General features: G+C 49.3%; 1 protein-coding gene across 1 annotated transcript in view; it reads left to right on the top strand.

Moving 5' to 3' along the window:
• Positions 1-376: 376 nt before the first annotated feature.
• LOC140065253 (cell adhesion molecule 4-like) overlaps positions 377-24,244 on the top strand; it is a 235,166-nt gene continuing 211,298 nt past the window's right edge. The window contains exon 1 of the mRNA XM_072112851.1: positions 377-534. Coding sequence (XP_071968952.1) covers positions 462-534 — 73 coding nt within the window. The 5' untranslated portion in view covers positions 377-461. The remainder of the gene's footprint in view (positions 535-24,244) is intronic.

The following is a 24,244-nucleotide window of genomic DNA, read 5'->3' as shown; positions in this document are numbered from 1 at the left end:
CTCCTGTCTTTTCATAGCTGAGATTTTGTTTCAATGTAACTTTTCTGTACGTCCTGGGTGTGAAGTTTTCATCTCTTAGATGCTGAGGTTTTGTTACATTGTAACTGTCTGTATTTCCTGTGATGTATTTGTTACAATGTAACTTTCTGTAATTCGTGTCATGTTATTTGTTACATTGTAACTTGTTTCCTCCTGGCCACTTGTCTTCTTCCTCCCATCACAATCTCTTTGCTCGTATGTGCACAAGGGGTTAAAGCCCCTGCCCTCCCCCCTGACACCCGCATGGGACTAGTAAACAGTCGCCTCCCCCTCTGCATAGAGCAGCCTCAGCTCCCTCTGCTATAGGCCGGTCTCCCGGGGGCTCCTCCCCTGCCTTTGCATCTCATTAGCATGCATTAGTGGCAGGGCAGGTGCAGAGGGAGGCAGAGAGAAGACGGCGCATAGCCAGGCACTTGTACACCATGGCTCCTGGACTCTCACTATTACACGGCTGCATTGTCCTGGGGATTGTCCTGCTCAGCACCGCAGGGACAGGTAGGTGCTCATTCCTGCTGCCTCTATTGGGGGGGGATTGGCTGAACGTGTTGCGGCTGACATCTGCATTGGCGGTGAATGGGTTAAAGCCCATGTATGTGTCACGTCCCGTGTTTTCCATGCATGACAGCGGCCGTGGCGGGTGGGTCGGGGCTCACCTGCCCAGGTGAAGGGGCGGCAGGCGAGGGGTTAATGCCGGAGGTGGTCGCGTCTGCGCTGAGGTCTGTGGATGGTAACGCATAGGACATCGCGGCGGTCGCTCGCTCGCTGCAGACGATGGTAACAAAGAGACGTGTGTTTAAAGGGCAGAATCATCCTCGGAGCGCCGGACCCTTCCTCCATCCTCCTCCGTGGTTTTGTTCTTCTATCAATCCCCCCCCCCCTTCCCCATCTCCTCCGTCAGGGATTGTGTGATTGATGCTGCAGGGAGGAAGGGGTTAACGCCGGCGCTCGGTGCCCTTGTCGCCAGCAGGAGAGATTCCACCCAATTGTCCGCATTGTCCATGGAGGCGGCTGGCGCTGGTACCCGGGGTGCGGGATGTGTCACTCCGAGGACTGCAGAGAACCCGCAGAGATTTATGACCCGGGGAGCCCGACCTCTGACCTTCCCATAGATCACACCGCCGCTCCGTGCTGAGACTTGTAGTCCCCCTGCTCTATAGCGCGGCCGCTTCTCGGTAGTAAGGGGTCATTGTACTTCTGGATTTTAGGAAGAACGTCCCCCCCCCCCCCTCTCCAAAACATCACAGGAGAGTGTAATACAGCAAAGGGTTAAATCTCATAACAAAAACATTGTATCGGATGAAAGTCCTTGCCCTGAGGGGTTAAAACAAATCTATAAAATATTTCAAATATTTTACCCAAATGTTATTTGCAGCCTTTTCTCTTTGCTGCAGTCGCAGAACTTTTTAGGTTTTTATTTCATGGGATTATTTATATTTTGTGTTTTTATTATAAATATTTTTATTTATATATTTCAGTTCTATTTATGTTTCATTGTTGTTTGGATTTGATATTTCTCTAATTCTATTATTTTATATATAAATGATTTATGATTTCGTATATTTTGGTGTAATTTGTAGTATTTTTTGGCCCCTGTTTTTGTGTCTTTTCCTGGATAGTTCCTCCTGGTTACTGGCCGGGTCGCTGCCTCCCCCGGGGGGGGGGGGGGGTCTCTGCTCGGCCCCATCTATCAGGGGGCCCCGGTGGTCTGTCATGGCTGAGCGCAGTGTCCTGTTTATGTCACTGATGATTTGCCCCTGTGGTTACAGCCGGAGCCGCCTCCTCTGACCTCTCAGTAGGGGGCAGTGTGGTCCCTGTCAGGTCCTGGGCTCCTCCAGAAACCGCAGGGACCTTGTCAGGTTACAGGGACTGGATGTCTGCACACACAGCTCTGCTATACGGGTGTAGTGGAGGAGGCACAGGGACGAGGTCTGCACTCATCCAGGACAGGAGGCGGCTCCCGGCCTCTAGGAAAGTCCTGCAAAATCTTATATCTGCCTCCAACACGAGGCTCATAGCAGTGCGAGAGTCAGGAGAGGCGTCTGTGTAACTGCTGAGACCACTGAATAGGCTACACACCTCAGCTGCTGCAGAACCTCATAATGCACACCTCAGCTGCTGCAGAACCTGGTAATACACACCGCTGCTGCTGCAGAACCTCCACATACACACCTCAGCTGCTGCAGAACCTCATAATACACACCTCAGCTGCTGCAGAACCTCATGATACACACTGCAGCTGTTGAAAAACCTCAGCATACACACCTCAGCTGCTGCAGAACCTCATAATACACACCTCAGCTGCTGCAGAACATCACAATACACACATCAACTGCTGCAGAACCTCAGCATACACACCTCAGCTGCTGCAGAACCTCAGCATACACACCTCAGCTGCTGCAGAACCTCAGCATACACACCTCAGCTGCTGCAGAACCTCATAATACACACCTCAGCTGCAAACAACACAATACACAGTTCAGCTGCTGCAGAACCTCCTCATGCACATCCTCCATGCTGTACAGTGCCGTTTGTCTCGCTCAGGTTAGCAGTGATGGCGGCCATTCTACATGACAAAATATGTTTCAGCTTTGATCATGTGACCAGTGTTGCTGACGTCACGTGACCCGAGGTGTAAGGTAACGTCTCCAGAATTCAAATAATGCAGCGAGGAGATCCGGACATGAGCCGGCGCTGGAGCTGCGTACACTGCCGGAGGAACCATCTACAATCCCAATAATCCAGAAAATCTGATAATCCAGCTCCTGCCAGGTCCCTGGACTTTCCCTCTGGCCATTCTCTTCTCCCATCCCATTCCTGCCCTTCTGGTTCATCCACTTCTCTCCCACAGACCCCCAGAAGACGGAGTATCACAATACTGTATCCACCATGTATCTAATGCTGCCATAGGGTTCACATGCAGGCTCTGTGTACGGGGTGGGGGTCCTGCAGGGGATAGGCTGTGTACGGGGTGGGGGTCCTGCAGGGGATAGGCTGTGTACGGGGTGGGGGGTCCTGCAGGGGATAGGCTGTGTACAGGGTGGGGGTCCTGCCCCCTGGTGATTCCAGTGTGTACCAGGACTGCAGTCCATGTAATGGATGAGTATCACACACTCTGTGCAGGTTTTTCTTCTTTCTAGGAGACGATGGAGCAGATTTTTAACCTCCTCATAAATCCCATCACCTGGGGGGGGGGGGGGGTCCTCACACTGCTGTGCTCTGCGCCCCTCCCTTCCATCCTGAAAGATTGCTGTAGTATTAAAGCAGAAGCCTCCTACATTGTTTACTAAATGCAGAAGGTGCTGAGCAGGACAATCCCCAGGACTAGAGCATCTCAAGGCAGAGAGCACAGAGCACAGCAGTGTGAGGACACAGCCCTATTGTGCAAGGAGAAGCTACAATCCTGGAGGATAATTCTTTGGCTGGACTTCCACCACTTCTTCCATGTTATACTCTGCTGTAGTGTTTTCGGTGTTGGGTTATTAGCATAGTGAATTCCCAGCATGCCCTGCAACACCTTTCAGAAATGTCCTTTTCTCTCCTGCTCCCCCCTCGTTCTCCTGCTCCCCCCCCCCCCCCTTGTTCTCCTGCTCCCCCCCCCTTGTTCTCCTGCTCCCCCCCCCCTTGTTCTCCTGCTCCCCCCCCCCCTTGTTCTCCTGCTCCCCCCCCCCTCGTTCTCCTGCTCCCCCCCCCCCCTCGTTCTCCCGCTTCCCCCTCGTTCTCCTGCTGCGGCCGCTCTGCCGTGGGGGGGATGTTTCCTCGTCTCGTCTAATGAGAATGTTAAGATGCAGTCTTGCCCTTGCGTTGCCTTCTAATAAAATTACAAGTAAGGTTTATGGTAATATGTGAAATGTGAGCAGAAGATTCCGATTAAAGGATTTATTAGCATGATCCCTGGCAGATGTTGTCTCCTGGCCCCGGGACCCGGCGTCTCCGCAGGAGGATCAAGGAAATTAAAGGGGGGCTGTTGCTTTAAGTCTGGATATTACTGAGCCCCTCGGTTTGTCGGAGGATCTGTGCGGTCACATGATACGTCTTCCCCTATTTAACCCATTTGTTACATAAAAATCGTGAAAGATTCTGAAATAATGAAAGGAAACCTAAGGGGTGTGGCTTATCATCTACTAGTAGGCCCCACCCATGAGGAGCTGTAGATGCACCAGAGACTTGTGGGCACAGGATTTTCATGGTTATTTTTGTAACGATCTTTTGTGCTTGCTCTATGGTGAACCTGAGGGTCCGTGGTGACTTGGTTGGTCAAGGAACCAAATGCAGCGGCAGCAGGACCACAGATGGATGATCTCCTGAGGACAATATAGTGGGTGCAGATGTTGGGGATCTTGTAGACCACCCTGAGTTCGGTTCCCGAGCCCACGACAACTTTTTGAAATCCACCTTCTGCTCATGTTGAGCTGTGATTGTCCGTTACCCAATGGTGACCATATGGAGGACCCTTTCAGTGCTGCCAAGGGATCAGATCCCATTTTTTGGAGCATATCCGCCAATGATTTCCAAATGTGTTTCGTCCCGATGTAAAACCGCCTTCATCATATCAACAAGCGGCACTTACCTTGTACCCAGCAATTACACATTGTTCAGTTCGTAGACTTCAAAGGCTTTTGTTTAATGCAGAATCCGGTGCCGCGGCTTCCAGGACCCTCCGGCAAATGAGGAGAGATTGCACATTACCAGCTCTCTGCTCCGAAAGCAGAGATACCGCCAATTATATCGCTATAATTACAAGGACACATTGGTGCGGAGGTAACTGGGGCACAGGGGGGCGAGGGCCGGTCTAAGGGAACAGAGAAATGTCTGGTGTAGATGGAATCAAATTTGCCAAACAGATACAAATGTACTGATATCCGTTTATGATGGACTTTATACATAGTCCGAGGACGCTAGATGATCGGTGGCTCTTTGGTCTGGAGATGATGGGTGGCTCTTTGGTCTGGAGTTGATTGGTGGCTCTTTGGTCTGGGGATGATGGGTGGCTCTTTGGTCTGGGGATGATGGGTGGCTCTTTGGTCTGGAGATGATGGGTGGCTCTTTGGTCTGGAGATGATGGGTGGCTCTTTGGTCTGGAGATGATGGGTGGCTCTTTGGTCCGGAGATGATTGATGGGTGGCTCTTTGGTCCGGAGATGATTGATGGGTGGCTCTTTGGTCCGGAGATGATTGATGGGTGGCTCTTTGGTCCGGAGATGATTGAAGGGTGGCTCTTTGGTCCGGAGATGATTGACGGGTGGCTCTTTGGTCCGGAGATGATTGACGGGTGGCTCTTTGGTCCGGAGATGATTGACGGGTGGCTCTTTGGTCCGGAGATGATTGACGGGTGGCTCTTTGGTCCGGAGATGATTGACGGGTGGCTCTTTGGTCCGGAGATGATTGACGGGTGGCTCTTTGGTCCGGAGATGATTGACGGGTGGCTCTTTGGTCTTTAGAAGATGGGTGGCTGTTGGCCTGTAGATGATCTGAAAGGCCCTAACTCAAAATCTGAAACTGATAAATTTTGCTCTGCCACAAATCGCTACTTATGATGGACCTACCCTATTGGTAGCAGCTCTGCCGTGACTCACAAGAGCCTAAGTCTTGGGTTGCCAATTGCCCCCCCTTCCTGCTCCTTATGTCTCCAGTATCCATCTGCCTACATCTTCTATCTTCTCTGCTCCCCACATTTGGTGACGTTTGACTCGGCTGACGTTAGTGAATCAAAGCTTTTCAGGAAGGTTGTGCCATGACTTGTCGGCGCAGGGTTTATGCATGCGAGCGCTCTTCTGTGTGCAGGTTCTTCTCCTCCTCGCACATCCGGAGCCCTGGACGTCTTATCATGGTCAGCAGATGCCTCCAGAGAAATTACATTTCTTCAAATCAATAACTGAACTGGCTCCAGAGTCCGGGTCACCACAACCTCCGCAGAACCATACGCCTGCCCCGCTCCAGCTCTGCTACATGTGTGGAATTGCTCTGCACAGCAACAAACCTCATGTGCTGCAACATGAGGGTTTAAAGGGAAACCATCAGCGGGTTTGACCTTACAGATGCAGCGTGTGTTGTGTATTGTAACTGGAGAGATGTGTAACATTCCAGGATTGTAGCTTCTCCTATGGAACTGGAGTGTTGTCCTCACACTGCTGTGCTCTGTGCATTCATCTGCTTAACATTCCCCCTTTGTTCGGAGTAAGAGCTGTTTAAGTCCTCTGTTCTGCTTCTGTAGGGATGAGGGTAGGGACTATGGAGCAGCTCACTGGACAATCCTTAGGGCACAGCAGTGTGAGGATGTGCCAACAGCACAATCCTGGAGTATAAATCCATATCACAGTGCTGCTGCTACTAAGCACATACACAAAGGTCTGATGACACTTCTCTCCAGGGACCTTACATGACACTGGAGGGTCCTGTCTTGTCTTGTTCCATAGGCTGCAAAGATCCCTGTAATATGAGGTTCTAGCTGAGCTCAGGGTCTCTCACCGATGTCATGTCCTCAGTGTAGGTGACTGGACCAGAGGTTTGTATCTGTTGGGAGTTGTAGTGTACAGACCTGATGCATTGCTGTGTGCGGCTGGAGCTCCCTGGTTTCTCTCCTTGTCTTCTCTTGCATAATTTCCTCATGTGATCTGTGTCTGGGCCTGTGCACCCTGTGTACTGCTGTGCCTGGGCCTGTGCACTGCTGTGCCTGGGCCTGTGCACCCTGTGTACTGCTGTGCCTGGGCCTGTGCACTGCTGTGCCTGGGCCTGTGCACCCTGTGTACTGCTGTGCCTGGGCCTGTGCACCCTGTGTACTGCTGTGCCTGGGCCTGTGCACCCTGTGTACTGCTGTGCCTGGGCCTGTGCACCCTGTGTACTGCTGTGCCTGGGCCTGTGCACCCTGTGTACTGCTGTGCCTGGGCCTGTGCACCCTGTGTACTGCTGTGCCTGGGCCTGTGCACCCTGTGTACTGCTGTGCCTGGGCCTGTGCACCCTGTGTACTGCTGTGCCTGGGCCTGTGCACCCTGTGTACTGCTGTGCCTGGGCCTGTGCACCCTGTGTACTGCTGTGCCTGGGCCTGTGCACCCTGTGTACTGCTGTGCCTGGGCCTGTGTACTGCTGTGCCTGGGCCTGCGCACCCTGTGTACTGCTGTGCCTGGGCCTGTGCACCCTGTGTACTGCTGTGCCTGGGCCTGTGCACCCTGTGTACTGCTGTGCCTGGGCCTGTTGCACCCTGTGTACTGCTGTGCCTGGGCCTGTTGCACCCTGTGTACTGCTGTGCCTGGGCCTGTTACCCCCCATGTACTGCTGTGCCTGGGCCTGTGCACCCTGTGTACTGCTGTGCTTGGGCCTGTGCACCCTGTGCCCCTTGTGTGGTGCTGTGCACCCTGCACCCCCTGTGCTGTGCCTGTGCACCCTGCACCCCCTGTGCTGTGCCTGTGCACCCTGCACCCCCTGTGCTGTGCCTGTGCACCCTGCACCCCCTGCGCTGTGCCTGTGCACCCTGCACCCCCTGCGCTGTGCCTGTGCACCCTGCACCCCCTGTGCTGTGCCTGTGCACCCTGCACCCCCTGTGCTGTGCCTGTGCACCCTGCACCCCCTGTGCTGTGCCTGTGCACCCTGCACCCCCTGTGCTGTGCCTGTGCACCCTGCACCCCCTGTGCTGTGCCTGTGCACCCTGCACCCCCTGTGCTGTGCCTGTGCACCCTGCACCCCCTGTGCTGTGCCTGTGCACCCTGCACCCCCTGTGCACCCTGCACCCCCTGTGCTGTGCCTGTGCACCCTGCACCCCCTGTGCTGTGCCTGTGCACCCTGCACCCCCTGTGCTGTGCCTGTGCACCCTGCACCCCCTGTGCTGTGCCTGTGCACCCTGCACCCCCTGTGCTGTGCCTGTGCACCCTGCACCCCCTGTGCTGTGCCTGTGCACCCTGCACCCCCTGTGCTGTGCCTGTGCACCCTGCACCCCCTGTGCTGTGCCTGTGCACCCTGCACCCCCTGTGCTGTGCCTGTGCACCCTGCACCCCCTGTGCTGTGCCTGTGCACCCTGCACCCCCTGTGCTGTGCCTGTGCACCCTGCACCCCCTGTGCTGTGCCTGTGCACCCTGCACCCCCTGTGCACCCTGCACCCCCTGTGCTGTGCCTGTGCACCCCCTGTGCTGTGCCTGTGCACCCTGCACCCCCTGTGCTGTGCCTGTGCACCCTGCACCCCCTGTGCTGTGCCTGTGCACCCTGCACCCCCTGTGCTGTGCCTGTGCACCCTGCACCCCCTGTGCTGTGCCTGTGCACCCTGCACCCCCTGTGCTGTGCCTGTGCACCCTGCACCCCCTGTGCTGTGCCTGTGCACCCTGCACCCCCTGTGCTGTGCCTGTGCACCCTGCACCCCCTGTGCTGTGCCTGTGCACCCTGCACCGCCTGTGCTGTGCCTGTGCACCCTGCACCGCCTGTGCTGTGCCTGTGCACCCTGCACCGCCTGTGCTGTGCCTGTGCACCCTGCACCGCCTGTGCTGTGCCTGTGCACCCTGCACCGCCTGTGCTGTGCCTGTGCACCCTGCACCCCCTGTGCTGTGCCTGTGCACCCTGCACCCCCTGTGCTGTGCCTGTGCACCCTGCACCCCCTGTGCTGTGCCTGTGCACCCTGCACCCCCTGTGCTGTGCCTGTGCACCCTGCACCCCCTGTGCTGTGCCTGTGCACCCTGCACCCCCTGTGCTGTGCCTGTGCACCCTGTACCCCCTGTGCTGTGCCTGTGCACCCTGTACCCCCTGTGCTGTGCCTGTGCACCCTGTACCCCCTGTGCTGTGCCTGTGCACCCTGTACCCCCTGTGCTGTGCCTGTGCACCCTGTACCCCCTGTGCTGTACCTGTGCACCCTGTACCCCCTGTGCTGTACCTGTGCACCCTGTACCCCCTGTGGGCTGCTGTGCATCCTGTACCCCCTGCTGCACTGCTGTCTATGTGAGATGTCACCTTGAGCCTGGCCGCCCTTCATCCCCTGCGCTGCAGCATCCCCTCCCCCACCAGCCCGGTGATAGGCGCTCCAGATTTTGGAGAACACTTGTACCCCTCCCGGATGTTTCCTGATCCCCCGCACACCTTCTAATATATCCCCTCTCCGCAGCTCCAAGGAGGATGCCTGACACCCAATAGGAGGTGATGAGGGGGAGGGATCCCCCATCCACTGATCACCTGCTCCTAATGCACCCCAATCTATGCCAGACCCCTGTATGATATTCTCCCTGGAGAGATGTGTAATCAGACCTCACACTGCTGTGCTCTGTGCTCTCTGCAGCCAGTGTTATGTATTGTCCCTGGAGAGATGTGTAATCAGACCTCACACTGCTGTGCTCTGTGCTCTCTGCAGCCAGTGTTATGTATTGTCCCTGGAGAGATGTGTAATCAGACCTCACACTGCTGTGCTCTGTGCTCTCTGCAGCCAGTGTTATGTAATGTCCCTGGAGAGATGTGTAATCAGACCTCACACTGCTGTGCTCTGTGCTCTCTGCAGCCAGTGTTATGTATTGTCCCTGAACAGATGTGTAATCAGACCTCACACTGCTGTGCTCTGTGCTCTCTGCATTTAGATTCTATAGGTTATCTTCTTCTGCTTCGTGGCTGCCGTGGTAATCAGGCAGTGGCATGTTACAGCTATTAGTTAGAGCAGAGGTCGGAGGCTATGGAGCAGCTCAATGCAGAGCGCTAAGAGCACAGCAGTGTGAGGACACTCCCTTGGATAATTGCAGATTCCGGGCCCCCGCCTTGTGATAGTTGGGGGTCCCCCAGCTTTGTACCAGACCCCCGCGGCTCTCCATACCGCCTGGTGCACACAGGGGGCGCCACCTCCTCATCACCAAATGGCTCTGGAATTTGATTAGAAAATCCTGATTTTGCATTTTAATTAGTCCGGATCAATAAATATTCACTTAGATCCCGGGAGCTCGGAGTGACGGGAACAATTACATCAGATTAATGGGAACCGGGGCGGAGGATGGGGGTTATTGTTCTGCTGCTGCAATGTCATAGTAGAGTCCAAAAGTGACGGCTCTGTGGCCACCCGTATCCCCGGCTCTGTGGCCACCCGTATCCCCGGCTCTGTGGCCACCCCTATCCCCGGCTCTGTGGCCACCCGTATCCCCGGCTCTGTGGCCACCCGTATCCCCGGCTCTGTGGCCACCCGTATCCCCGGCTCTGTGGCCACCCGCATCCCCGGCTCTGTGGCCACCCGCATCCCCGGCTCTGTGGCCACCCGCATCCCCGGCTCTGTGGCCACCCGCATCCCCGGCTCTGTGGCCACCCGCATCCCCGGCTCTGTGGCCACCCGCATCCCCGGCTCTGTGGCCACCCGCATCCCCGGCTCTGTGGCCTCCCGCATCCCCGGCTCTGTGGCCTCCCGCATCCCCGGCTCTGTGGCCACCCGCATCCCCGGCTCTGTGGCCACCCGCATCCCCGGCTCTGTGGCCACCCGCATCCCCGGCTCTGTGGCCACCCGCAGCCCCGGCTCTGTGGCCACCCGCATCCCCGGCTCTGTGGCCACCCGCATCCCCGGCTCTGTGGCCACCCGCATCCCCGGCTCTGTGGCCACCCGCATCCCCGGCTCTGTGGCCACCCGCATCCCCGGCTCTGTGGCCACCTCTAGCCCCACCACACACACATTGAACTTGGAGAAGCTGCAATCCTGGAATATGAATTCATATATTGCAGTCCTGCTGCCCCTTACAGCACACACAGCGGTGGGATCACACATCTCCGCAGGGGCAATACCTGACACAGAGCGCACAGAGCCCAGCAGTGTGAGCACATGTAGCACTGGCTGTAGCTCCTCTTCTCTGCATGGGGTCCAGTTCACATTTTGGACTGGTTTGTCCACTTTTAACCCTTCGGCTACCAAAAATTGCAAAACCTGGACATTAACCCCTTCCATGCCTGCACCCCCCCAGCACATTGCCCATCACTATGCGGCAGGGTTCGGGTTACCCCGGAGGAGCTGCGTTGGGCCGGCGGTGGGGTCTCGACATGATTCTGATTAGCGGGGACAGTGAGAGGCCGCCCCTGTTTTCCGGAGATTTCCCCCAGGACACATCCAGCGATGTGCAGGAGGAGGAGAGCTCGTCCATGGAATCCGGGATGAGTTCTGTCCCCCGGACACACGAGCGGAATATCAGTGCAGAGCCGACACTTTGTAGCCAGATTTCTGCGGAATCCTAATTGCAAACATGGGGATTGACGGCTGAGCGGACGCCATTGGCTGGTGGCAATCTCCGGGCTCCTGCTCCGGCCCTTCCGCCTTTTCCCAATATTTCCTGTAACAAGAGGCTCGGGAATTAGTCACTGACCAGAAGGGTTTGCTGGGAGTTGTAGTCTCCTGAATCCTTCCCAAATCCTATGTATTCAGTATATTAGAGGCAAGGTTTGTGACCTGCTCAGTAGCGCCACTCCTGTCCACAGGCTGTTTCTGGAATTGCAGCACAACCCTATAGGTGGCCACAAAGGTCTGATTACACTTCTCTCCAGGGACAGTACATAACACTGGCTGCAGAGAGCACAGAGCACAGCAGTGTGAGGTCTGATTACACATCTCTCCAGGGATAATACATAACACTGGTTGCAGAGAGCACAGAGCACAGCAGTGTGAGGTCTGATTACACATCTCTCCAGGGATAATACATAGCACTGGCTGCAGAGAGCACAGAGCACAGCAGTGTGAGGTCTGATTACACATCTCTCCAGGGACAGTACATAACACTGGCTGCAGAGAGCACAGAGCACAGCAGTGTGAGGTCTGATTACACATCTCTCCAGGGACAATACATAACACTGGCTGCAGAGAGCACAGAGCACAGCAGTGTGAGGTCTGATTACACATCTCTCCAGGGACAATACATAACACTGGCTGCAGAGAGCACAGAGCACAGCAGTGTGAGGTCTGATTACACATCTCTCCAGGGACAATACATAACACTGGCTGCACAGAGCACAGAGCACAGCAGTGTGAGGTCTGATTACACATCTCTCCAGGAACAATACATAACACTGGCTGCAGAGAGCACAGAACACAGCAGTGTGAGGTCTGATTACACATCTCTCCAGGAACAATACATAACACTGGCTGCAGAGAGCACAGAGCACAGCAGTGTGAGGTCTGATTACACCTCTCTCCAGGGACAATACATAACACTGGCTGCAGGGAGCACAGAGCACAGTAGTGTGAGGTCTGATTACACATCTCTCCAGGGACAGTACATAACACTGGCTGCAGAGAGCACAGAGCACAGCAGTGTGAGGTCTGATTACACATCTCTCCAGGGACAATACATAACACTTCCTGCAGAGAGCACAGAGCACAGCAGTGTGAGGTCTGATTACACATCTCTCCAGGGACAGTACATAACACTGGCTGCAGAGAGCACAGAGCACAGCAGTGTGAGGTCTGATTACACATCTCTCCAGGGACAATACATAACACTGGCTGCAGAGAGCACAGAGCACAGCAGTGTGAGGTCTGATTACACATCTCTCCAGGGACAATACATAACACTGGCTGCAGAGAGCACAGAGCACAGCAGTGTGAGGTCTGATTACACATCTCTCCAGGGATAATACATAGCACTGGCTGCAGAGAGCACAGAGCACAGCAGTGTGAGGTCTGATTACACATCTCTCCAGGGATAATACATAACACTGGCTGCAGAGAGCACAGAGCACAGCAGTGTGAGGTCTGATTACACATCTCTCCAGGGATAATACATAACACTGGCTGCAGTCTTTAGGGTCACACCCGCTGATTAGTAGCAGATAACTTTTATTAACTCCTCGGCAGATCATCCTCCCACATTCTAGGCCTGAGGTCACAGTAGAACCTGTCTTGCCGGTGTGTGTAATCTTTGCAGTGTGTATTTTCCTGCAGGTATCTCGGGGGTTAGCACATAATACTGCACTGTGGTGCCGCACAGACCCGGCGATGTGTCACACGTGGAGAGGACAAAGGGTGCGTGTCCCCAGGACACAATGGAGACCTCTGCAGAATGGGGGCGTTGTGTGGGGAGTGGGTGACACTACAGGGCGTCACATCATTATGGAATCACTGACATCAGGCATCGGCTTATGTACCTGGAGGGGCCCCGGTGGGGGGGGGGGGTAGACTGATACCTGGAGGGGCCCCTGTGAGGTGGGGGGGTGACTGATACCTGGAGGGGCCCCTGTGAGGTGTGGGGGGGACTGATACTTGGAGGGGCCCTGAGTTGGGGGGGGATAGAGGGGCCCAGGAGCCGTCTCTCCATTCTGTACACATGCATGCTCGGCTGAGCCCGGGGTGCATGTGCTTGTGAATACCTGGTGGAATAACTATAGGCCATATATCCATATGTCACTGCCCCTATGACTCCTTAGGGCGCCCCCCGGTGGGAGGGTTGGGGGTATCTGCGTGTCTATGATGTTTTACTGAATATTTGGGTTCCCCGGTTCCCTTGTGTTGGGGGCAGAGATGGGCGCAGTGTTTGGGCGTCACAAGTTAACCCTTTGCGCCCCGGGAGGTCTGGTGACGGAGCTTTCCCGGGCGCCGGTTCTGCAGGACATCATTCAGCCATGGATTTGCTTTCAGGCAGTCGCCACGTTGTGGAGTTATTGTTCCGTATGGATTTTTCCGGGTTGATTATAACATTTGATTCCAGGAATCTGATGGTGTGAAATGTGGAGCGCGCGGGGGGCCCAAGCATCACTCTGCGCCCTTAAAGGGGAACTCCTCCCAGAACTGACTGTATGAAGCCGCTTTTCCCTATTCATCCATATCTGTTTCTGGGTTACAGCTAATATGATGCTTAGGTGTCTTACCCAGCTTTTTAGACTCCTGAATGGCAGCCCATAGAACAGTGTCAGAAAGCTGGGCACGTTGTATCTGATTTCGCACTCCGCTTTCCAGAATCCGGAATAGTTGCTCATGCAACTCAGTGCACCCAGTGCAGCTGATGTCGGGATTCTCACCCAACTTTTCAGACACCTGAACGGTAGATTACCAAACAGAGTAGATGGAGTTTTATCTATTGCAGAAGACTGGAAAAGTTGGGTACTAATTACTGTGATACCCTTAACTTTCCAGACTCCTGGACACTACATGTGTTCTGATAAAGATGAATAGGGCAAAGCTCCTGATCAGGAGTCTGAGAAAGCTGGGTACCATCTAAGATGAACCCAGTGCATATCTGGTGTCTCCAGACTCCTGATTGGTCGATAATGGAGGGGTTCAGAAGCCTGGGCAAGCTTATACGGCCCTCTAAGTGTTTCTTCCTAGCCTTTTGAGGAGCCTGGGAAAGCTGGGTACCAGCCTCTATTATCTCATTTCACTGTCCAGGCTTCTGATGGTAGATCATGTAACAGATGTGGAGGACAAGAACTGCTTAGCTAGTTCAAAATCCTGGGAAAGCTGGGTACAAGCTAATCAGTTGCCCACAATACTCTTTTATGAGGTTTCATGCCCAAATTTCCAGACTCCCGAATGCTTGTTTCTGTAGTTCAGAATCCAAGGTAAGCTGGATACTAGCTATCATGATCCCTTAAGTAATCATAGTGGATTTCAGAAGCCTGAGAAAGCTGGGTACCAACTAATCATCCCCGTTTAAGTTACTATTGGGTTTCCCATTCCTCTTTATGACTTTTGAGACTCTACAACTCCCAGGATGACCTTACAGCTTTGGTATTCAGGGTTCTGGGAAAGCTGGGGGGCACCTGTTACTATTCTTTGCTTATACCTATCATAGATAGTGATGTATACATTATATATGTGACTACTGGTGGAGATGATGGGGTTAATGCTTGCACCCCCGGCCCCTGCGTGTGGGCTCAGAAGGAGAAGGATTTGGACGTATCCAAAGAATAAGAAGAATTGAGGCCGTGGTCGCTTGGTATGCAGGGCAGGCGCCACCTCGCCCCAATGCCAGCTCCGACATTCTCCATCGCCCCGAAAAGACTTCTGAACAAGCAAAATCAGACGCTCAATGGGAGACGAGGGCAAAAAACCCAAAAAAACTGAGCGCCTTGTGTATCCGGCATAATGACCCGCTTGTCCTCAGCTCGCCTTGCAAATCAGATGCGCAGCTCTGGCAGTGACAGCTGACCGGCTCCGCCACCCCCCTACCTGCCTACCACCCCCCGCCCAGAGCTGGCTAGAAAGTGGACTCCCCCTTTAAATAAATGACATTATCTAAATAAAAAGATCAACCTGTTCCATCCAGATGATGACTCCTACTACTAAAAGGAAACCATCAGCAGCTGTGACCCCACAGACTGCAGCCAGTCAGGAGAGATGTGTAATCAGACCTCACACTGCTGTGCTCTGTGCTCTCTGCAGCCAGTGTTATGTATTGTCCCTGGAGAGATGTGTAATGAGACCTCACACTGCTGTGCTCTGTGCTCTCTGCAGCCAGTGTTATGTATTGTCCCTGGAGAGATGTGTAATCAGACCTCACACTGCTGTGCTCTGTGCTCTCTGCAGCCAGTGTTATGTATTGTCCCTGGAGAGATGTGTAATGAGACCTCACACTGCTGTGCTCTGTGCTCTCTGCAGCCAGTGTTATGTATTGTCCCTGGAGAGATGTGTAATCAGACCTCACACTGCTGTGCTCTGTGCTCTCTGCAGCCAGTGTTATGTATTGTCTCTGGAGAGATGTGTAATCAGACCTCACACTGCTGTGCTCTGTGCTCTCTGCACCCAGTGTTATGTACTGTCCCTGGAGAGATGTGTAATCAGACCTCACACTGCTGTGCTCTGTGCTGGTCATTGTTGCTGGAGAGATGTGTATAGTCAGACCTCTGTGCATGTTGTTAGTAGCAGCAGGACTGTGATATATATTCCAGCTTTGTACTGGGGGTGCCGGGCTGCAGGTTCTGGCCATGGCCCAGGGAGGATATTTGCTCATTTCTCTCCTCCCTCTCTTTGGCTTCTCTTCGCTCTGAACATTTGCATCTTCTGGATCCTTTTCAAAGGGTGAAACCTTCCGGCTGCCGATAAAAAATCACGAGCTCCAGCGGCGCCAGAGGGAAAACCCGACACGTGGTACTGATCCGCCCTATTGTTACATATAGGAACATTGTACTGATCCCCTCCATTGTTACATATAGGAACATTGTACTGATCTCCTCCATTGTTACATATAGGAACATTGTACTGATCTCCTCCATTGTTACATATAGGAACATTGTACTGATCCCCCCATTGTTACATATAGAACATTGTACTGATCCCCTCCATTGTTACATATAGGAACATTGTACTGATCCCCCCCATTGTTACATATAGGAACATTGTACTGATCTCCTCCATTGTTACATATAGAACATTGTACTGATCTCCTCCATTGTTACATATAGGAACATTGTACTGATCTCCTCCATTGTTACATATAGAACATTGTACTGATCCCCTCCATTGTTACATATAGAACATTGTACTGATCCCCTCCATTGTTACATATAGGAACATTGTACTGATCCGCCCCATTGTTACATATAGGAACATTGTACTGATCTCCTCCTTTGTTACATATAGGAACATTGTACTGATCCCCTCCATTGTTACATATAGGAACATTGTACAGATCCCCCCCCCCCATTGTTACATATAGAACATTGTACCGATCTCCTCCATTGTTACATATAGAACATTGTACTGATCCCCTCCATTGTTACATATAGGAACATTGTACTGATCTCCTCCATTGTTACATATAGGAACATTGTACTGATCCCCCCCCATTGTTACATATAGGAACATTGTACTGATCCCCTCCATTGTTACATATAGGAACATTGTACAGATCCCCCCCCCATTGTTACATATAGAACATTGTACTGATCTCCTCCATTGTTACATATAGAACATTGTACTGATCTCCTCCATTGTTACATATAGGAACATTGTACTGATCTCCTTCATTGTTACATATAGGAACATTGTACTGATCCCCCCCATTGTTACATATAGGAACATTGTACTGATCCCCTCCATTGTTACATATAGGAATATTGTACTGATCTCCTCCATTGTTACATATAGGAACATTGTACTGATCTCCTCCATTGTTACATATAGGAACATTGTACTGATCCCCCCCATTGTTACATATAGGAACATTGTACTGATCTCCTCCATTGTTACATATCGGAACATTGTACTGATCCCCTCCATTGTTACATATAGGAACATTGTACTGTTCTCCTCCATTGTTACATATAGAACATTGTACTGATCCCCCCATTGTTACATATAGGAACATTGTACTGATCTCCTCCATTGTTACATATAGGAACATTGTACTGATCCCCTCCATTGTTACATATAGGAACATTGTACTGATCCCCTCCATTGTTACATATAGGAACATTGTACTGATCCCCTCCATTGTTACATATAGGAACATTGTACTGATCCCCTCCATTGTTACATATAGGAACATTGTACTGATCTCCTCCATTGTTACATATAGGAACATTGTACTGATCTCCTCCATTGTTACATATAGGAACATTGTACTGATCCCCTCCATTGTTACATATAGGAAAATTGTACTGATCCCCTCCATTGTTACATATAGGAACATTGTACTGATCCCCTCCATTGTTACATATAGGAACATTGTACTGATCTCCTCCATTGTTACATATAGGAACATTGTACTGATCTCCTCCATTGTTACATATAGGACATTGTACTGATCCCCTCCATTGTTACATATAGGAACATTGTACTGATCCCCCCATTGTTACATATAGAAACATTGTACTGATCCCCCCATTGTTACATATAGGAACATTGTACTGATCCCCCCATTGTTACATATAGGAACATTGTACTGATCCCCCCCATTGTTACATATAGGAACATTGTACTGATCTCCTCCATTGTTACATATCGGAACATTGTACTGATCCCCTCCATTGTTACATATAGGAACCTTGTACTGATCCCCCCATTGTTACATATAGGAACATTGTACTGATCCCTCCATTGTTACATATAGGAACATTGTACTGATCCCCCCCATTGTTACATATAGGAACATTGTACTGATCTCCTCCATTGTTACATATAGGAACATTGTACTGATCCCCTCCATTGTTACATATAGGAACATTGTACTGATCCCCTCCATTGTTACATATAGGAACAATGTACTGATCTCCTCCATTGTTACATATAGGAACATTGTACTGATCCCCCCATTGTTACATATAGGAACATTGTACTGATCCCCCCATTGTTACATATAGGAACATTGTACTGATCCGCCCCATTGTTACATATAGGAACATTGTACTGATCCCCTCCATTGTTACATATAGGAACATTGTACTGATCCCCCCATTGTTACATATAGGAACATTGTACTGATCCCCCCATTGTTACATATAGGAACATTGTACTGATCCCCCCATTGTTACATATAGGAACATTGTACTGATCCCTCCATTGTTACATATAGGAACATTGTACTTATCTCCTCCATTGTTACATATCGGAACATTGTACTGATCCCCTCCATTGTTACATATAGAACATTGTACTGATCCCCCCATTGTTACATATAGGAACATTGTACTGATCTCCTCCATTGTTACATATAGGAACATTGTACTGATCCCCCCATTGTTACATATAGGAACATTGTACTGATCTCCTCCATTGTTACATATAGGAACATTGTACTGATCCCCTCCATTGTTACATATAGGAACATTGTACTGATCCCCCCCCCCATTGTTACATATAGAACATTGTACTGATCCCCTCCATTGTTACATATAGGAACATTGTACTGATCTCCTCCATTGTTACATATAGGAACATTGTACTGATCCCCCCATTGTTACATATAGGAACATTGTACTGATCTCCCCATTGTTACATATAGGAACATTGTACTGATCCCCTCCATTGTTACATATAGGAACATTGTACTGATCCCCCCCCCCCCATTGTTACATATAGAACATTGTACTGATCCCCTCCATTGTTACATATAGGAACATTGTACTGATCTCCTCCATTGTTACATATAGAACATTGTACTGATCTCCTCCATTGTTACATATAGGAACATTGTACTGATCTCCCCCATTGTTACATATAGGAACATTGTACTGATCTCCTCCATTCTTACATATAGGAACATTGTACTGATCTCCTCCATTGTTACATATAGGAACATTGTACTGATCTCCTCTATTGTTACATATAGGAACATTGTACTGATCCCCCCCATTGTTACATATAGGAACATTGTACTGATCTCCTCCATTGTTACATATAGGAACATTGTACTGATCTCCTCTATTGTTACATATAGGAACATTGTACTGATCCCCCCCATTGTTACATATAGGAACATTGTACTGATCCCCCCATTGTTACATATAGGAACATTGTACTGATCTCCTCCATTGTTACATATAGGAACATTGTACTGATCTCCTCCATTGTTACCTATAGGAACATTGTACTGATCTCCTCCATTGTTACATATAGGAACATTGTACTGATCTCCTCCATTGTTACCTATAGGAACATTGTACTGATCCCTCCATTGTTACATATAGGAACATTGTACTGATCTCCTCCATTGTTACATATAGGAACATTGTACTGATCCCCTCCATTGTTACATATAGAACATTGTACTGATCCCCTCCATTGTTACATATAGAACATTGTACTGATCCCCTCCATTGTTACATATAGAACATTGTACTGATCCGCCCCATTGTTACATATAGGAACATTGTACTGATCTCCTCTATTGTTACATATAGGAACATTGTACTGATCCCCTCCATTGTTACATATAGAACATTGTACTGATCCCCTCCATTGTTACATATAGAACATTGTACTGATCCGCCCCATTGTTACATATAGGAACATTGTACTGATCTCCTCTATTGTTACATATAGGAACATTGTACTGATCCCCTCCATTGTTACATATAGGAACATTGTACTGATCCCCCCATTGTTACATATAGGAACATTGTACTGATCCCCCCATTGTTACATATAGGAACATTGTACTGATCCCCCCATTGTTACATATAGTAACATTGTACTGATCCCTCCATTGTTACATATAGGAACATTGTACTTATCTCCTCCATTGTTACATATCGGAACATTGTACTGATCCCCTCCATTGTTACATATAGAACATTGTACTGATCCCCCCATTGTTACATATAGGAACATTGTACTGATCTCCTCCATTGTTACATATAGGAACATTGTACTGATCCCCCCATTGTTACATATAGGAACATTGTACTGATCTCCTCCATTGTTACATATAGGAACATTGTACTGATCCCCTCCATTGTTACATATAGGAACATTGTACTGATCCCCCCCCCATTGTTACATATAGAACATTGTACTGATCCCCTCCATTGTTACATATAGGAACATTGTACTGATCTCCCCATTGTTACATATAGGAACATTGTACTGATCCCCCCCATTGTTACATATAGGAACATTGTACTGATCTCCCCATTGTTACATATAGGAACATTGTACTGATCCCCTCCATTGTTACATATAGGAACATTGTACTGATCCCCCCCCCCCCATTGTTACATATAGAACATTGTACTGATCCCCTCCATTGTTACATATAGGAACATTGTACTGATCTCCTCCATTGTTACATATAGAACATTGTACTGATCTCCTCCATTGTTACATATAGGAACATTGTACTGATCTCCCCCATTGTTACATATAGGAACATTGTACTGATCTCCTCCATTCTTACATATAGGAACATTGTACTGATCTCCTCTATTGTTACATATAGGAACATTGTACTGATCCCCCCCATTGTTACATATAGGAACATTGTACTGATCTCCTCCATTGTTACATATAGGAACATTGTACTGATCTCCTCTATTGTTACATATAGGAACATTGTACTGATCCCCCCCATTGTTACATATAGGAACATTGTACTGATCCCCCCATTGTTACATATAGGAACATTGTACTGATCTCCTCCATTGTTACATATAGGAACATTGTACTGATCTCCTCCATTGTTACCTATAGGAACATTGTACTGATCTCCTCCATTGTTACATATAGGAACATTGTACTGATCTCCTCCATTGTTACCTATAGGAACATTGTACTGATCCCTCCATTGTTACATATAGGAACATTGTACTGATCTCCTCCATTGTTACATATAGGAACATTGTACCGATCCTCCCCATTGTTACATATAGGAACATTGTACTGATCCCCTCCATTGTTACATATAGGAACATTGTACTGATCTCCTCTATTGTTACATATAGGAACATTGTACTGATCCCCTCCATTGTTACATATAGGAACATTGTACTGATCTCCTCCATTGTTACATATAGGAACATTGTACTGATCCGCCCCATTGTTACATATAGGAACATTGTACTGATCCCTTTCATTGTTACATATAGAACATTGTACTGATCTCCTCCATTGTTACATATAGGAACATTGTACTGATCTCCTCTATTGTTACATATAGGAACATTGTACTGATCCCCCCCATTGTTACATATAGGAACATTGTACTGATCCCCCCATTGTTACATATAGGAACATTGTACTGATCTCCTCCATTGTTACATATAGGAACATTGTACTGATCTCCTCCATTGTTACCTATAGGAACATTGTACTGATCTCCTCCATTGTTACATATAGGAACATTGTACTGATCTCCTCCATTGTTACATATAGGAACATTGTACTGATCTCCTCCATTGTTACATATAGGAACATTGTACTGATCTCCTCCATTGTTACATATAGGAACATTGTACTGATCTCCTCCATTGTTACATATAGGAACATTGTACTGATCTCCTCCATTGTTACATATAGGAACATTGTACTGATCTCCTCTATTGTTACATATAGGAACATTGTACTGATCCCCCCCATTGTTACATATAGGAACATTGTACTGATCCCCCCATTGTTACATATAGGAACATTGTACTGATCCCCCCATTGTTACATATAGGAACATTGTACTGATCTCCTCCATTGTTACATATAGGAACATTGTACTGATCTCCTCCATTGTTACATATAGGAACATTGTACTGATCTCCTCCATTGTTACATATAGGAACATTGTACTGATCTCCTCTATTGTTACATATAGGAACATTGTACTGATCCCCCCCCATTGTTACATATAGGAACATTGTACTGATCCCCCCATTGTTACATATAGGAACATTGTACTGATCTCCTCCATTGTTACATATAGGAACATTGTACTGATCTCCTCCATTGTTACCTATAGGAACATTGTACTGATCTCCTCCATTGTTACATATAGGAACATTGTACTGATCTCCTCCATTGTTACATATAGGAACATTGTACTGATCTCCTCCATTGTTACATATAGGAACATTGTACTGATCTCCTCCATTGTTACATATAGGAACATTGTACTGATCTCCTCCATTGTTACATATAGGAACATTGTACTGATCTCCTCCATTGTTACATATAGGAACATTGTACTGATCTCCTCCATTGTTACATATAGGAACATTGTACTGATCCCCTCCATTGTTACATATAGGAACATTGTACTGATCCCCTCCATTGTTACATATAGGAACATTGTACTGATCCCCTCCATTGTTACATATAGGAACATTGTACTGATCTCCTCCATTGTTACATATAGGAACATTGTACTGATCCCCTCCATTGTTACATATAGGAACATTGTACTGATCTCCTCCATTGTTACATATAGGAACATTGTACTGATCTCCTCCATTGTTACATATAGGAACATTGTACTGATCCCCTCCATTGTTACATATAGGAACATTGTACTGATCTCCTCCATTGTTACATATAGGAACATTGTACTGATCCCCTCCATTGTTACATATAGGAACATTGTACTGATCTCCTCCATTGTTACATATAGGAACATTGTACTGATCCCCTCCATTGTTACATATAGGAACATTGTACTGATCCCCTCCATTGTTACATATACATCTTATATACCCATGACCCTCTATACTGTCCCCGCTCGCACTGTGTGTTTGGTTTTTACCTATACTCTTGTATAATTTCCGCCTCGTTACGGTTTTTAGTAAATCTCGTCCTTGTATTGATGAGGAGATGATGATAAGTAACTTGTACGTGCAGAGAGATGACACGGACCTTAATGAAGACGCATCGCGCCGTATCCTCCCGCAGGATGAAGAGATCAGCGCCGGGCGATACACTGCACCAGAAATCATTACACCCAGCAGTGACTGCAGAGAGGTCCTGTGTGCACTAAGAGGAAACCATCAGCAAGTGTGACCTTACTGACTGCAGCCAGTGCTATGGAGAGATGTGTAATCAGCCCTCACACTGCTGTGCTCTGTGCTCTCTGCAGCCAGTGTTATGTATTGTCCCTGGAGAGATGTGTAATCAGACCTCACACTGCTGTGCTCTGTGCTCTCTGCAGCCAGTGTTATGTATTGTCCCTGGAGAGATGTGTAATCAGACCTCACACTGCTGTGCTCCGTGCTCTCTGCAGCCAGTGTTATGTATTGTCCCTGGAGAGATGTGTAATCAGACCTCACACTGCTGTGCTCGGTGCTCTGTGCAGCCAGTGTTATGTACTGTCCCTGGAGAGATGTGTAATCAGACCTCACACTGCTGTGCTCTGTGCTCTCTGCAGCCAGTGTTCTGTATTGTCCCTGGAGAGATGTGTAATCAGACCTCACACTGCTGTGCTTTGTGCTCTCTGCAGCCAGTGTTATGTATTGTCCCTGGAGAGATGTGTAATCGGACCTCACACTGCTGTGCTCTGTGCTCTCTGCAGCCAGTGTTATGTACTGTCCCTGGAGAGATGTGTAATCAGCCCTCACACTGCTGTGCTCTGTGCTCTCTGCAGCCAGTGTATTTCGCTTGGAGAGATGATTATTCAGAACTTAGTGTAAGTTGTTAGTATCAGCAGAACTGTGATAAGATTTGTGTTTGTTGTGTAGCTTCTCCAAGTGCACTGGGTGGCGATATCTCACACTGCTGTGCTCTGTGCTCTCTTCAATGAGTTGTATAGCAGCTCCACCCTTCTGCTCTGCATGAAATCAGTAGCTGGCTCCTACTTAAATACTGCTGAAGTTACTCAGTGCAAAGGCGGAGGAACAGAACAATGCAAAGTGCTAAGAGCACAGCAGTGTTAGAACCATAG

This window comes from Engystomops pustulosus, chromosome 6 (genome assembly GCF_040894005.1).
Source record: "Engystomops pustulosus chromosome 6, aEngPut4.maternal, whole genome shotgun sequence".
NCBI classification, from domain to species: Eukaryota; Metazoa; Chordata; class Amphibia; order Anura; family Leptodactylidae; genus Engystomops; species Engystomops pustulosus.
Note: the sequence above shows the minus strand (reverse complement) of the source record. Positions and strands in the feature narration are given on the sequence as shown.